This window comes from Canis lupus, chromosome X (genome assembly GCF_048164855.1).
Source record: "Canis lupus baileyi chromosome X, mCanLup2.hap1, whole genome shotgun sequence".
NCBI lineage: Eukaryota > Metazoa > Chordata > Mammalia > Carnivora > Canidae > Canis > Canis lupus.
The window spans coordinates 70,073,056-70,089,911 of NC_132876.1; the positions used below are offsets into that span (position 1 = coordinate 70,073,056).

General features: G+C 45.0%; 1 protein-coding gene across 6 annotated transcripts in view; it reads right to left on the reverse strand.

Moving 5' to 3' along the window:
- The window catches only part of EDA (ectodysplasin A), a 435,371-nt gene that overhangs the window by 4,122 nt on the left and 414,393 nt on the right, over window positions 1–16,856 (reverse strand). For 2 of the 6 annotated variants that reach the window (XM_072818357.1, XM_072818356.1), the window contains exons 3-7: window positions 15,650–15,673; window positions 7,075–7,254; window positions 5,635–5,669; window positions 4,639–4,690; window positions 1,842–1,972 (exon numbers count right to left, since the gene is read on the reverse strand). In XM_072818357.1, the coding sequence (XP_072674458.1) occupies window positions 1,842–1,972; window positions 4,639–4,690; window positions 5,635–5,669; window positions 7,075–7,254; window positions 15,650–15,673 (422 nt within the window). Of the gene's footprint in view, window positions 1–1,841; window positions 1,973–4,638; window positions 4,691–5,634; window positions 5,670–7,074; window positions 7,255–15,649; window positions 15,674–16,856 lie in introns of those variants that run through there. The other 4 variants (XM_072818360.1, XM_072818359.1, XM_072818358.1 and 1 more) reach the window with 4 other exon arrangements.

Below are 16,856 nucleotides of genomic sequence, written 5' to 3' on the forward strand. Positions count from 1 at the left end.
AGGGATGGGGGGAGGGGAAGCAGAGGGTGGGGCCCTTCCCTGCAACCAACAGACAGGACCAGCTCAGACTCAGCTGAGCTGTCTCCTGGCACAGCACAGCACACTGTGTGTGTATGGGGGGCGGTGCCAGTGCCACCTGAGGGGGTGTTCATTGCTCAACAGGAAGGCAAGGTGATGATGGGCTTATACGCTGCGCTTCCCCTACTCGGTGGGGCTCAGGGGGCAAAGCAAATCGCTTTTGAATAGCACACCAGTCCTTCACTCTGTGTGGGCAGGAACCACACCTTTCTGTCTTGGGTAGCTCTCCTGCCCTCCACCCGGCTCAGCCCTGGCAGGAGGCAGGGTGTTCTGCACGCGTTAGGTGCTCAATCAGTGCTACAGATGAATGAACACACATGAACGTCCAGTGCCATGCCCCAAGGACTTTTTGTGTCTGATCTTAGAAGTCTCTGATTCCCCAGAGAGGTCACTGTGACAACTTGCCATTTCTTAAACTCTTGAAGGACAGCTTCTCACTCAGCTTGCAGCTCCCCCTCCCCCATGACTGAATTTCTCTCACTGATTTTTACAGTGTCCCTTGGCCCTCTGATGATTAAAGAAACAGATCCAGGGAGACAGGGGAGGGGAATGGTGGTGCTATCCACCACAAATGAGCTGCAGAATTTGGAAGGACAAAACCCAGGCCCCTAACTTTACTTTGTGGCTCAAAGGAAGTGCTAACATACGTTCAATGGCCTGGTTTCAAGGGGGAGGATTTTCCGAGCTTTCATGGGGCTCAAGGTATGAGGCCACTCCCAATTCTATTCTGGGTCCAGAAAATATCCCACCCCAAGCTTTGATCCACCCCCCCCCCCCAATAAAAGGAGTTTAGGAGAAATGGCCTATAGGACATTTGGATTACACCCATATCCCCCCTGGGGATTGGGAACCCCTCCAAAGTGTCATCCTAAATCACTTTATGAAAGGTTGCTCCCTCCGTTGGCTCTTCAGGACAAGTAGTGTATCCAGGTGGCCTATGATTTCTTGGGTCAGGTCCCAAGCTGTGCCAGGATGCTTGGTGATGGTCTGAGCAAATGCTTGTTAACCCACCTTCTCCGGCCACTCTCCCGTGAGACCCTTCTGTTGACTCCGTAGTCCTGTCCATCTGCCTGCTACTGCCCGCCCCACAGAAGGCTCAACCTCAGGGTTCATCTACCTCTAGCTCTGAGGAGGCACCCCAGGGGAAGCAAACAACAGGGGTAGAAGTGGCTGGGCAGGCAAAGGACAAAAACCAAGGGCCAAAAGGGCCGGGAGAGTGATGATGGGGTGGAAGAAGAAATGACAGAGACCCAGAGAGGGAGATAAGCAGATGGGAGAAAGAGGAAGGAAACCCTGTCAAAAATGTTTTTGAGGTGGAGAGACAGTTTGCAGGAGCACTATTTAATGTAAAGCTAGCGGTGTTGGGGGGCTAAGGGGTGCTCAGCTGCTCTGCCAGTGACTTTCAAGGGATATACACTGAATCAGAGATCAAGTTTAGCCCTGGAGCTCAACAGCTCAGTGTCGGAAATCAGGGCCTGGAGCTCAGCAGGGGAATGTCAGATGGCAGAGTGTGGGAGGGGTCTCTTTGCAGTTTTTCAACAATAACTGGCCGTGGTGGGGAGGGGGACGGTAGGAAACCCCAACTCCAACTGGCCCTTCTCTCTTTTCTCCTTTCCACTCCCTCCCAGTGTAGGGCCCCCACCCCAGTCACCCCAGAAAGCAGGAGGTTAGCAGGTCTTGGCTGGCTCCACAGTGCCCCTATGTGGCCTGCAACGGATCTGCATTCTGGATACAAGAAGAGTTAGGCCTAAGACCGTACTCACTTCTACCTGACTATAGATGAAGTAGGTGCCGTCCACCAGTACCTCCAGCTCCCCGCTGCGGGGATGTAGCTTAAACACCTTGGGGTTCATGGTGATGCGAGACCAGTCATTGAGCACTCCACCTGAAAGATCTCAGTATGAGAGAAGGGCAGTCACTCAGTACATGTCAGGATAATCTGGGCAACAGAAACAAGAGATGTCGAGTGGCACCTCCCCCATCCCAGTGCCAACACCAAGTGGCTAGGCCAGGAGGCCAAGCTTTAAGAACAGCATGTGGAAGCAGATAGAGTATTCTGTTTGTCAAGCGGCTGCCAGGCATGTCTCAGGCCCCCAAGGTCCACTTATTTGTCTCCTTCTCTCCTTTCCTGACCCCTCTATCTGGAAGGGTCCTTAACTAACACTTTCTAGCTGGAATTGGGGGTGAGGGTAAGAAGAGAGTGGGCATGCTGCCCTATTTTCTTTGTTGTTCTAGGGCCTGCACAGGCAAAATTCAGACACTGAGTGGCAGGCTAGGTCTTATTATTGTATTCTATTTCTCTAGCCATAGCTCCTGAGTCCTTCTCCTGTCTTATCCGTTTGTGGGTTTTGTTCATCTCCTTAAAAGTTCCTTTTTCACAGTGCTTTCATGCCCAGTCCTTTCTGGAAGGCTTCCCTGGGTCCCCCATGAAACCACTCAGCCCAAGGAAATGTCTACCTGGAGAACCTTAGGGATCGGTGGTGGGGGCGTGTGAGGTATACTTCATAGCAGCTGGAATGAGTGACTGACAGAAATAAGGCCCCATAGGAGAGGGGGATCTTTATGAGAGTAAGAGATAAACCACTAAGCAGCACTAGAACCAGCTCAGGGGCTGGTGAGGGGGTCTGGGAGTTGCACCCCTGGTGAAGCATCTGTCAGCCCAACCCCGTTGAGGGCAGAGGGCAAGTCCTGTCACCTTTGTTGGACAGTGAGAGCCAGTGTGTGAAGGCAGAGGAAAAGCTTCCCTTTCAATCCTGCAGAAAGAGGGATGTTCCTTCTTACCACCAGAGGAGAGAGTCCAAGCCCTGGGGGCCTTTACCCCTCAAAACCATCCATTCTTCACCTGAGAAGTTGTGAATGTCCTTCTATGGCTAGTCTCAGGAGGCCTGCCTCTCTGAGATGTGAAGACACGAACCTCCTGGAATAGGTGGCCATCTTCCCTCGAGGCGACAGCGGGTGGGATAGGAGTTAGGAGGAGATGCCCTGGTCTGTCCCTCCAAATGACTGCTCTGCATGATGTCTTTCCTCCCCCCCTCCTTCTGGCTGTTGGTAGAGCTAAATATCAGCATAAGCTACTCCAAGGGATTGGCCCAGAGAGGTTAGAACCGGTCTTGTTGTGTGGTAGTGGGAGCGAACTCTGTTGCTTCTGGCATAGAATAAGCATGGAGGCCACCTGTCCATCCAGGCAAATCTATTTCCTGGCAGCCTCACTTCTCCATGGACAGATGGTGATCATGGCCCATCCACGGCCCCAGGGTCCCAGGGCCCCAGGCACCTGGTCCTAGCAGGACTGCTTGGGTTTTGCCACTATTCTGTCCCTACTTATACTCTGGAGGAAATTAAAGTGCAGGCATCCAGGTAGCAGTCCTGGATGTAGCTAAGCCCAATCATTAAGGAAGCTCAGCACAGCCAGTTCAGGACTGACTGGACTCTTAGGATCTGTCCCCATGCAGCAGGTTTCTTAGCCTTCATTTACTGTCTGCACTCCAAGCCCCTCCCACTTCAAGCTCTGTAAGCATCTGGCATCTTGGCTGGCTTGCTGCTTCTCGAGGCTCCTGGGGGTTCATGCATTCCAGGCTGTGTACACCCTGGGGACTGGACATTATTTCAAAGTGCTCTTCTTTAATGAATGTTCATGTTTCTTTGGGGGAGAAAATGAACCTAATCATTCAGTAGAGTGGTACGCACATCACTGAAGTAGCATAGTGCCGTGGAAAGAATCAGACATAGTTTTGAATGCCAGCTCCTACAGTCAACTGAAATCTTGGGCCAGTTAATTAACCTCTCTAAGCTTCAGCTTCTGTCTCTGCAAAAAGGAGCTGATACCTACATCACTGGCTGTTGTGAGGATCCCATAAAATGAAAGACAAAAGAATGCATGTTGAAAACTCTAAAGTACCGGACAAATATAAGGCAGTATGATTTCTTACCGTATGATCCATTCTCTCTGGGACTCTGGTTCCCCAGCTTTTAAATGCAGGGATTACATTAAATCAGTTTTCTTAATCCCCTTAAATCTGTCCCCGCCTTTTTTTTTATAGGTACTAGCATCCCATACCCCCTGGAGAGTCTAGCATGCCTTCCCTTCCACAACCACCCCCCTCCCTAGAAATGCTCCCTCCACCCATTTTCCGTGGAGACCCATCAGACACGAAGAATTTAATTTTCTGTAGTTTTACCTTCTCTAGTTTGTACCGTGAAAATGTCAATCGAACTACACAAATTTCCTTGGTGACTCTGATACAAACCTCCATCTACCTAGAATTCCCCATCTTGGTGATATATCAAGTCCCTTTCTGCTTCTTCCACCCGTGATTCTAAATGCAATTTATGTGCATTTAGAACCGGTCTAGGTGCAAGTAATTACCCAGGACAGCCAGTAGAGCGCAAAGAGAGCAGAGAATGGCCCCTGCCACCCAGGGTCCTTCAGGGACCAGGCAGTAGCTAGGCTGTGATTCTTTGAAGACCACTGCTGCCCCTAGGGAGGAAGGAGGAGGGAGGGCGGAGGGAGGAGGGAGGGCGGAGGGCTCCTCTTAGGGGAGAGCCTACTTTGACTCTTACCATTCTTGACTTGAATTGCTGACCCTTGGCCCTGTAGATGCACCACAGCTGGCTGGGAGGATAAGGACAGAGAGAGTAGTCACTGAATGCTCATTCAGCCACCAGCTAACATGTTTCCCCCTCTGGCTTCCAATCTCATTTCCCAGTTCTGATCCCTTTCTCCTGTCCTGGGATGCCAGGGACCTGGGATCTGCTGGTGATTGGTACTGTGATTTGTAGCTCCGTCACTTCCTGCCTGGCTGGGTGACCTCAGGAGAGTGGAATGCCACTGAGCCTCATTTCCCTAACTATGAAATGGGGATTTTAAGAATCTCTGTCTGGCCTCTCTTACAGGGGGACACTGGAAGATCAAATGAGGTGATGGATATAAAATTCTCTGCAAGCCATCAAGCACTGTGCAGCTGTGTGTATTTCTAACTGTGGCCAAACAGCTGTAGTAAGAGAGTCTGACATGAGACAAGGCAAAGGCAGCAGAACTTGCCAATAGAAACAGATTAGGAAGCTCAAAGACAAGGCAGGAGCCCTTCAGGCCATTAAGGCAGAAACCCAGGCGGGGTTTGGCCTGGAGCTGGTTGACTGGTTTTCAAGCTCCAGATCCCAGGCAGTCTGAGTGCTGACAAGGTGTCTGGTGTGGGTGGGAAGTCGGAGGCTCAGGTGGCTAGGCTTGACTGGCAGCTCATTTCTGCGGACGACTGAGCCTGGCTATGGTGACCCACTGTCTTCTGTGCATGGGAAAAAATGTCTGTGGCAAGGCTTCGATTCCTTAGTTACAGGTAGTTACAGGCGGGCCCTGGGGCAAAGCTTTTCTGTTCCTGGAGATGGGAGGGGGCTGTGAGTGAACAACCTCTGGACCTCCAGGATATCCACACAAAACAAAGCCTCAGCAAACTTTTTTTTTTTTTATGAGTCTCAGCAAACTTAATAGGGAGCCACTCAAAGGTGGCTCTAGCCTCGTGGCCTTCCCTCCTCCCCAGAAGAGAGCCATTTCCAGCCAACCTGGTTTTCTCGAGGTCCAGCTTTATCAGCAGTACCTGAAAAATAGGACAGGGCAATCAGAGGGCATGCTTCTACTTCCCTATCTCCTCAGCTAGGCAGTGAGTGGTGGTAAGACTTGCTCTGGGCAGCCAAGCCCTGGGATGGGAGAGGACACCACTCACTTCTCTTACTCCTCCCTGACCTGCCTCTTCAGTGGGCTCAGCGTCCAGCAGGTAAACTGGCCTCTTGGTAATGCTGGCCCCAGGGCAAGCTTCACTCTGCGCTGGGAGAGACAGGTGAGAGTGCCTTCCTGTCACTATGTGACCCCGAGACTGTGCCGTTTGCTTTAGTCTTTGGCTCCCTTTATTTTCTTCAGAGAGAGCATTGCCATTTGTAAGTATCTTACTTCTTTAATCATCTCTCTCCCCTCTGGGACATAAACTTCATGAGAACAGGGACCACTTATCAATATATCTGTTGCACATAGGAAGTGCTCAAGATCTGTGGAAAGATTGGATACAAACAAACCCCCTCCCCAGCTCCCATCTCTTATGGTCACACTAATGCTGATTAGCCCCATTTGAACTATGAGTCGAAGAATCCAAGTCCTGCTACAGAATTTTTGGACCTAGAGAAATCAGCTGCATAAAGAGTCCATTTCTTTAAAGCCCCAAGGTGCAAGAGGGGAGCAGGAGAAAGAAATAACAACTGACCTAAGCCCTGGCAGGCTGACTCCTGTTAGTTCCAATTAGGCAGGTTTGGATTGGCATCTATACCTTTTGGATGCCCTTCTGGGTCCAAGGGGAAAGATGCACAGAGATCCAATGCTATCTGAATGGGCAATGTGTGTGTGGGGATGTAGTGCAAGAGGCACTTGACTGCTCAGTCTTAGTGGCTGCACTTGCTTCTTCCACAGCCCAAGTGGCTGAAAAGTTTCCAGCTCTTTGATCACCAGTGACTACTTGTCTACCTTTCTGGGAAAGGCATTTCAGAGTTCATAGGATGAGACTGTTCTAGGGCTTGTAATTTTTTTCCAGTCCCCAACATTCCTCCCCTGTTTCCAGTCAGACATAAACATGTAGTATTAGATGTTGGAAATCAGAGCAAACTAAATCCATCCCCCACTGGAAATCTAGTATAAACCCTCAGGGCCACTGGCTCTGGCATGTATGAGTTTACTGGCTCACTGCAGGGAGGCCCAGAATCAGGGAGGACTTACGACGGGAAGGTCAAGAACAGGTGGCCTGTCCTTGACAGGTTGGTATACACAAGAAGTTAGAGTAAGTCAGGCCCTACTGGCTTGTCCAATTCCTAGCTTCCCACTGACCTGGGAGACCTGCTTTTCTTATTGCTCACCAAAGCCATCACCACCATTGGAAACTGCTCTCAGGATCACCCACTCCTGCTCTTTTAAAGTACTTGCAAGGAGCCTGGGGCAGGTGGAGAGACAGAGGAACTCACCAGAAGGTCCCTGTAGGCCAGGGGGTCCCTGAGGACCAGGAGGACCTGGAGGGCCAGGTGGTCCCATAACAGTTGTTCCTGGAATCCCAGGAATTCCTGGAATCCCTGGGGGTCCCTGGGGTCCTGGAGGGCCTGGAGGACCTGGAGGGCCATTGGGCCCAGGAGGTCCTGCCTTCTTTCCTAAAAGACAAATTCAGTGTTAAATTTGTAGTTATTTACTGATAACAAACATACTGTTCTATAGACTTCCGAAGACACAAAGTCAGTCCTTTGGGACTTCTGCTGTTACAGAGGTGAACACCTTTATTATACAACATACACACACACTCCCTATCCTCTTTCATGAATAATTATTTACAGAGCTGGTTTGACGATATAGAAATAAATGACCCTTAAGGAGCTCAATCTTTTTTTTAAAGATTGATTTATTTATTTATTTATTTATTTATTTATTTATTTATTTATTTATTTTAAATTTATGATAGTCAAACAGAGAGAGAGAGAGAGAGAGAGAGAGGCAGAGACACAGGCAGAGGGAGAAGCAGGCTCCATGCACTGGGAGCCTGACGTGGGATTCGATCCCGGGTCTCCAGGATCGTGCCCTGGGCCAAAGGCAGACGCCAAACTGCTGCACCACCCAGGGATCTCTGTTTGTTTGTTTTTTGTTTGTTTGTTTGTTTTTAAAAGATTTTATTTATTCATGAGAGACACACAGAGAGAGGCAGAGACATACACAGAGGAAGAAGCAGGCTTCCTGCGGGGAACCCGATGTATGACTTGATTCCTGGACCCAGGGATCACGCCCTGAGATGAAGGCAGACTCTCAACTGCTGAGCCACCCAGGAGTCCCAAGATGTTATTTATTTATTTGAGAGAGAAAAAGAGAGAGAGCACAAGAGAGAGCACAAGTGAATGGAGGGGTAGAGGGAGAGGGTGAAGCAGACTCCCCGTTGAGCAGGGAGCCCGATGTGGGCTCAATCCCAGGATCCTGAGCCAAACAAACAAACAAACAAACAAACAAACAAAAATGTCTGAGCCACCCAGGGACCCCTAAGGAGCTCAGTCTACTGGGGAAACAGATACAGGCACAAGATAGTATAAGTGCTATATTAGTAGTAGGGACAAAATGCTTTAGAGGTCAGAGAAGGCTTCAAAAAGGAGGTTGCATTTCACCTGAGTCCAAGAGATTAGAATTATCAAGTGGCTAGATGTGTGGGTCACTGTTTTGAATTGAGAATTGGGCTATAGTTGAAGAGTGTCGCTTTCATGTTTACTGCCCAATTTGGTGGACTTGATGCAGATAGGAAGAGAGAGCTAGGAGGACAGCCTGACATTGGGAATAATATCAACACTAGGAAGGTTTCCTACAGAAGTCGAGATATACAGGAACTACAGGTTGGTATAGAGGTGGTGGTAGCTGGAAATGAGGAATGGGAAGGAATTGGGGAAATAAGAGGTGAGGGGGCATGAAGAGAGGGGGGCAGAGGAAGGCAGGGAGAGAGAGATTGAATGAAAGAAGGAGAGGTGGAGAGTAGAAAAAGCTGAGGAGACAGCTGGCAAGTTTTTCTTTCTCAGCTGACCTCTCTAAACCCTATTTTTAAAGATCTCTGGGAAAGGCAATTTCTGTAAACTCCCTTGGTAACATGTTCCAGTGTTTATCATCCCCTCACTGTTAGGAAGTTCTTCCGTATATTTAGCTGAAATTCCTCCTGAGGCAATTTAAGATTTTATTCTAATCTTTGTGTTGATAGAGAAGAATAGTTACCATCATACACATAATAACCCTCATATGCTCATAGACATTAAGTCACCTATCAACCTCCATTTTTATAGGCTAAATAATCTGTCTTCCCAGCATCCTTCCTCTGAGGCCCTATTCTCCAACGTATTGTTTTTTTTTTAAGATTTTTGAAATTTATTTGAGAGAGAGCGTGAACAGCGAGTGAGGGAACAAGGGTAGGGAGGAAAGGGCGAGGGAGGACTCCTCACTGAGCAGGGAGCCCGGTGTGGGGCAATGCAAGGCTCAATCCCAGGACCCTGAGACCATGACCTGAGCTGAAGGCAGACACTTAACCGACTGGGCCATCTAGGCACCCCTTCTCCAATGTAAGTAAGCCCACCAACTCCTCCTCATTTCCTCCTCTCTATCTTTTCAGAGAAATCCCAGCCCATCTATTCTATATTCCAGTCTTTTCAACATTCCCACCAGGATGTAGCTATTTGACAAGTCATAACTGTGGTCATGTACCAAAATCTGCAGCTCCAGTTTACTTCCTTTGCTCTGTGCAGCCCAATTCACGCACTGCAGGTGGCTCGGGGGAGAGGGCATCTTCTTCCCTTCACTGCTTTCTCACAGTTTTGTGGAAATCCCAGGAATAGAAGGCTTTGGCCAGACTCCATGACAGTATCTCCACCTGTGGTACTTTCTTAGTTTTAAATGTAACCCTCTTAAGTCTCACTTAAATACTTCCTTAACTCTGACTCCTTGTTCCCCAGACTCTTAGGCAGGAGAATCCTGACCTGATTTATCAGGACCTCCTTTAAAAATAATGCTGCATGTTCCAGAAACTCAATCCCCATTGCAATGCCATTCAAGAGGCCTGTTGTCCATGTTTAGCCACGTCTGCGTTTGGACTGAAACAACAGGGTCATTATGGGGCTACTTCCCCAGGGAGAAAAGAAAGGAAGGTCCACAGAGCTTCTTTCCCTTGGAGACTCCCTTGTAGCCTTAAAGACCCAGAGGCAGGAAGGAGCTTTGCCATTTTCCCTGCACATAGCAGCAACAAAAGATTGGATCTGTCCAGTTTCTAGATTAACCAATTTCAAGATGTTGAACAGGAAAGCCATCTCCCTTCAGATTTGGGCAGCTTCCAAGTCAGCCTTATTTAGTGCCCAAGTTTCAATTCCAGCTAGTGCAGTGGAGAGAACACAAAATCTGTAGACAGGAGATAAGGCTGTAAGCACCAGCTCTGCCACAGATGTACTTTGGGCAAATCTCTATCTCTCTCTGAGCCTTAATTTCTCTGTTGGTGAAATGAAGTTTGGCCTTGATGATTTCTCTAAATTTCCTCCCAAGACTAAGGTTCCATGAGGAAGACTGACTTACCCCTGGCAGTCAGGAAACTTCCCTAACCTGTTTGTAAGGTCTGCTTCTCCCTCATTGTTCTCTGGTTGGCAGAGACACAGAGGAGGGTGCATATTAGATTGTTCTATGTCCCAGAATTAACAGGCCTAACTGATTTTCAAGTTAGAGGGTGTTCTGTGGGTAGTACAAACTTCAGTGTCAAGACTGTGAATCTCCTGTGATTGCTAATATAATTTTGGAAGAATTATACCCAGAAACTCCTTTAGTCAAAGAGAATAATGATTGCAGTGTAAACAGAGGATGTTCATTTATGAAAATGTTAGAAGGCATTTGGGAAAAAGCTCCTGCTGTATTCTAGTGCTGCAGCTGTTCCTCTTTGCTCTTCTGTAACTAGGTTTAGGTAAGTGTGCTTCTCACACTTGCATACTTACAGAAAGTTGGCCCAGAGAAGCATGAACAAAATGACTCCTGGACAAGAGGATGACTTTAGAGGATTGAATTCCTTCTCCAGATTTCCTCACTTTAACAGAACACTCCATGATACAAAAGCCCAGAGACTTCTCTACTTAGAAAAATATCAGAAAGGGAAACAGAACGTGAGAGACTCCTAACTCTGGGAAACGAACAAGGGGTGGTAGAAAGGGAGGTGGGTGGGGTGCGGGGGTGACTGGGTGATGGGCACTGAGGGGGGCACTTGATGGGATGAGCACTGGGTGTTATGCTATATGTTGGCAAGTTGGACACCAATAAAAAATAAATTAAAAAAGAAAAAAAAGAAAATTGTCCTGTGCAGTCTTAGATGACAGAATAATCAACATTCTTTTCAAAGCTAAACTTTGTGAGGGGGCATTTCTCTAACCTTTTAGTGAAGGACAAAGTGTTGAAAGAACAAATAAACACAAGTGAGTGAAGGGGGGGAGAGGGAGGGAGAAATGTGGAGGGAGAGGGAGAGAGAGAGAATGGACAAGAGCAAGTTAGTTATAGGAGAGGAAAATTCTATTAAAAATGGAAATTAAGTGAACAACTCAATTTACCTCTTTGGGCATGTGCTTATTCACTGTGTCCAAGGAAATCTGTATTAAATGGCTTCTAAATCACTTTTAGTCAAAGTAAATGTTTAAGGCCTATGTGCATTCTCCTAATAATGGCCCATATTCAAGGTAGCAGTGCTAGGCAGTGATCTGAGTCCCTGCAAGAGACATTGGATTCTCTGAATTGTAGTATTTTTTTTCTCTGAATTGTAATTACAGGGCTTCTTGCCTAGATACTTGTATTCTCTTGCCATTAGCAAGTGTGCTCTCTCAGTGCTCAGCCACTGGATAACACTACACCTGGGCACCATTCCCCACTACACACATGACTTACACTCTGGTACATAACTAGCCTACTTGGTGTTTCCCTAAACACACCATGTTTTTCATACTTCTGGGAGATTTGAGTATGCTGTTCCCTTTGCTGGAATGTCCTTCCCCTTCTTCCTCCCTCCATCCTTTAAAGTCCAGGTTAAATACTGTTTTTTTTTTCCTCCTGAGATTTGGTTCCTTACTCCCCCAGGGAGAACTACTTGTTCTTTCTCTATGCTTCCACAGCACACTGTTCATGCTTTTATGATAGCATTTTTTCATACTACACTGCAATTATTTGTGTGTACTTCCACTATTCCAGCTACACTAGGAGATTTTTGAGGGGAGGCACCACTTTTATTTATCTCAGTATCTCTATTCCTGACAATTATAGAATGCTTTATTAGCTGTCTAGTGAATGAGTGAAAACAGAACAAAACAAAACAAAACAAAACTAGTAGCTGTAATTAGAAAGTGTTCCCAAGTCTACCTATTAAGAAGAGGTCATCCCTGGACTTGTTTAGGACTAGAAGGTGTCCATGTCAAAGCATGGTGAATTTTCTAGGTTTATTACAATTTCCATTTTAAAAACGGATGTGACAAAAGTTAAAAACTACATGCTTGAAATGGTAATCAAAACAGGAATGGTACAAAAAAAAAAAAAAAAAAACCAGGAACAGCACTGGCACAAAAATAGATACAGAGATCAATAGAACAGAATAGAAAACCCAGAAATGAACCCACAATTATATGGCCAACTAATTTTTGACAAACCAGGAAAAAATATCCAATCAGAAAAAGACAGCCTTTTCAACAAATGGTGTTGCGAAACTGGACAGCAATATGCATAAGAATGAAACTGGACCACTTTCTTACACCATACACAAAATAAATTTAAAATGGATTGAAGACTTCAATGTGAGACCTGAAACCAGAAAAATCCTAGAATAGAACACAGGCAGTAACTTCTTTGACATTGGCCATAGCAACTTCTCTAGATATGTCTCCTGAGGCAAGGGTAATAAATTTAAAAATACACTATTGGAACTACATCAAAATAAAAAGCTTCTGCAAAGCATAGGAAACAATCAACAAAACTAAAAGGCAACCTAAAGAATGGGAGAAGATATTTGAAAATGACATATCTGATAAAGGGTTAGTATCCAAAATCTATAAAGTGCTTTTCAAAGTCAGTATCCTCAAAACAAATAATCCAATTAGAAAATGGGCAGAAGATATGAATAGACACATTTCCAAAGAAGACAGACAGATAGCCAAGAGACACATGAAAGGATGCTCAACATCACTTATCATCAGGAAATGCAAATCAAAATGATAGTTAGATCATCTCGCACCTGTCAGAATGGCTAACATCAATAACACAAGAAACAACAGGTGTTGGCTGGCAAGGATGTGGAGTAAAAGGGAACCCTTTTGCACTGTTGGTGGGAATGCAAACTGGTGCCACCACTCTGGAAAGCAGTATAGAGTTTCCTCAAAAAGTTAAAAATAGAACTATCCTACAATCCAGCAATTGCAGTACTAGATATTTACACAAAGGATACAAAAATGCTAATTCAAAGGAATACATGCACCCTGATGTTTATAGCAGCAATATCTACAATAGCCAAATTATGGAAATAGCCCAAGCGCCCACTGGCTGATGAATTGAGAAATAAGATGTGGTGTATAGATACAATGGACTTTTGCTCAGCCATAAAAAAGAATGATATTTTGCCATTTGCAACAACATAGATGGAGGTAGAGAGTATTATGCTAAGTGAAATAAGTCAGTCAGAGAAAGACAAATACCATATGATTTCACTCATATGTGGAATTTAAGGAAAAAAATAAGCAAATGGGAAGAGAGAGAGAGAGAGAGAGAGAGAGAGAGACTAAGAAACAGACTCTTGGGCAGCCCAGGTGGCTCAGTGGTTTAGCGCTGCCTTCAGCCCAGGGTGTGATCCTGGAGACCCAGGATCGAGTCCCATGTCGGGCTCCCTGCATGGAGCCTGCTTCTCCTTCTGCCTGTGTCTCTGCCTCTCTGTCTGTCTCTCATAAATAATAAAAAAAAGAAACAGACTCTTAACTATAGTCAATAAATTGATGGTTACCAGAGGGGAGGGGGCAGGAGGATGGGTTAAATAGGTGGTAGGGATTAAGGAGTGCACTTGTTGTAATGAACACTGGGTGATGTATGGGATTATTGAATCACTATATTGTACACCTGAAACTAATATAACACTGTTAACTAACTGGAATTAAAATACTTAAAAAACTAAAAATAAATGATCTATCAAGCCATTAAAAGATATGGAGTTACTTAAATGTGTATTACTAAGTGAAAGAAGCCAATCTCAAAAGGCTACATACTGACATTTTGGAAAAGGCAACACTAAAAAGACAGTAGAAAGATCAGTGGTTGCGAGGGGCAAAACAGAAAGGCTTTTTAGGGCAGTGAAACTATTCTTTATAATACTGTAATCCATGGAAATCTATGTCGCTATACATTTGTCAAAACCCATAGAATGTACAGCACCAAAATGAAGCCGATATGTACTTTGAGTGATAATGATATATCAATGGATGTTCATCAATTATAACAAATGTACAAGATGGTGCAAGATGTTGATAGTGGGGGAGGCTGTCCACGTGTGGGGGCATGGAATATATGGGAATGCTCTGTACTTTCCCCTCAATTTTGTTGTGAACCTACAACTGCTCTAAAAAAACTATTAGAAAAAACCTACATGCTTAAAAATCAAATTTACTTTCTTAAATACATAATATCTTGGTGAATGCCCAGGCCCAATAGAGAAAGTTTTCCTCATTGACCCCAGGTCTCTGGCTGTTTTCCAACTTTGCTCAGATCAGGTCCTCAGGAGGCCAGGCCATTCCTCAGCTTCTTTACAACAGGGACATAGGTTTTCCATGTAGGCCATGGTACCTCAAGCCACCACAGTACCCTAGTGCTTAGAGGAGTGACAGGCAGCAGCTGAAGCCAGTCCCTTTGGCCTAATCTGGGATTGGTAATCTACTCTATAAAGCTCCAGAAATTTCTAACAGAATCATTTTACTTAAAGAACTTTATTTTTTAAAGGATCTTATTTGAGAGAGAGAGCAAGCAAGAGAGAGAGAGAGAGAGAGAGAGAGAGAGAGAAAGCAGAGGCAGGGGGAGGGGCAGAGGAAGATGGAGAAGCAGACTTCCTGCTGAGTGGGGATCCCATCCCGGGGCTCCATTCCAGGATCCTGGGATCATGACCAAAGCTGAAGGCAGACGTTTAAGCTACTGAGCCATCCAGACACCCCTACTTAAAGAATTTTAATGAAAAATCAGTAATTTCACTTCATTTTCTTTCCAGGTCAGAACACAGAAACAAATAGGTACTTACAACTGGTTTTGTAGTTTGTTTGTTTTTTAAGTCCTAAGGAGTGGACCATATTGCCTTATTATGTCTTTTGGAACTTATTCTGTCTTTGGGTTCTCCTCTTCAAGTATGCAAGTGCTTGTACAAGCTCTTGGGCCAGTCCTATTGCAAGTATATCAGAAACATACTGACCCAACAATGGCATAATGGATCTGCTCAACTAGAAGCTTCTTTGAAAGGACCAAAAGATCAGGGTATTCCTTCAGCTTTCTTTTTCTACCACAGAGAAAATGATATTGAAACTCCAAAGCAAGAAAAGCCTCCCTGGTACTGACACCTCTCAGAAGGTAGTCCCCACAAGCTGTCTTAGGACTTTGTATGTGATCACTGATTTGATAAAGGAGGGCAACGAAAGGAAAAAGAAGGATAGGGGGAAGGGTAGAGAATAATGAAGGAAAGAGATCTAAATATAATTGTACAAAAGAGGGAGCAAGAAAGAAAAATAAAAAAAACTTTCATATGCTGCTAGAGAAGCAATTTCATGGATCATCACTGAAAAACAATCTCTTGTTTCATGGAAGCACAATACCCAAGGAGGCCATAGATGATCGAATAAAACAATGGACAACCAGCATTGCACTTGATCTTAGCCAAAAGGCCAAGAAGTGATGACAGCCAGCATTGAGAGAATATATAAAAATCCTACTCCCTTGTTTTTTTTTCTTCTTATTTTAGGAAAGATATGACAGCAATTTTATATAATCAGGAGCTTAACTTACCCTTTTTCTTGTTTTTAACTGGACCTGTTAAAAAGAAAATGGAAAATTAAATCACTGGAAATTAATAGAAAGTGATTATTCTCCAAGATAGTCATAGGAGAAACTCTCAAGACACTGCAGATTTTGAGGGAGCCTCACATCAAGGGCAAGGTATCTCCCAACTATCAGACGTCCTCAGTCTGTTCCTGTTTTTTGACTGAAACATTTAAGAAGAATGTTAAAAGAAATATTCTCCCTTAGAAAACTCTTTCAGTCTCAGTCGTTGCAGTGAGGGAATGAGGACTTCTTCATAGGGATGAAATGCCCATAAACGCAGAACTCACCAACCTTAGGACGGCATTCCATTAATTCTGCGAGTCCTGAGATTGAAGAGTCATGCATTCAGGTGAAGAACTGATATGAAGTCTCTTGCATTGAAGCTAAATGGAAAAGAGGGTCATTTTCATAGAAGGAGCAGAAGCAGCAGCAGTTGACTTTTTAGTCACATATTGTGATTTAAATTGTTATTAAAACAGTGTGATCATAATACGTTCATATGGGTACCACATGCACTCCCACTGTAATTGACTATAAGTTAACAGACACTTTAAAATAAGCATCAACAGTTTCACTGACATGAAATCACAGGCATTTTCTTGGAACTTACTTCTAAAGAAAACAATTTCTAATCAATTGAGGACACTCAGAAAACCCAATGCTTTTCTTATATGGTTAGGTGACAACCACTCCCCAGATACCCATAATTTAGGTATCTCCCACACATATTTCTCCCTCCTGGGGACCCACTTCTCTCCATTCTGTAGGTGGATTTGATTTTCTTTAGACATAGGTGTTTAAAATCTGTTCCAAACTCCCATGAAGAAAGACACTATCGGACATTAAACCATTGTCAATGCCCTCAGGAGCTTTACAAAAAGAACACCAAGCATTTGTATATTGTTTTATAATCTATGAAACCTACTTATTTCTATTTATCATCTCATCTTATCTTTACAACATGCCTAGAATGATTTTTGCCTGTAAGAGCAGGCTCTATCAGAGGCAGGCTCAATCTGAAGTCAACAAAGTGTCTAATCAGGAGGGCTTCCAGTATTGCCATCAGAGTTTGCATACGTCCCTTGAAAACCAAGGACTGTGTAGGCTTCCCTTGCAAAATATTTTCATTTTCATAGTTTCTCTGCTAAATTTCATGTGTAACAGTAGGTAT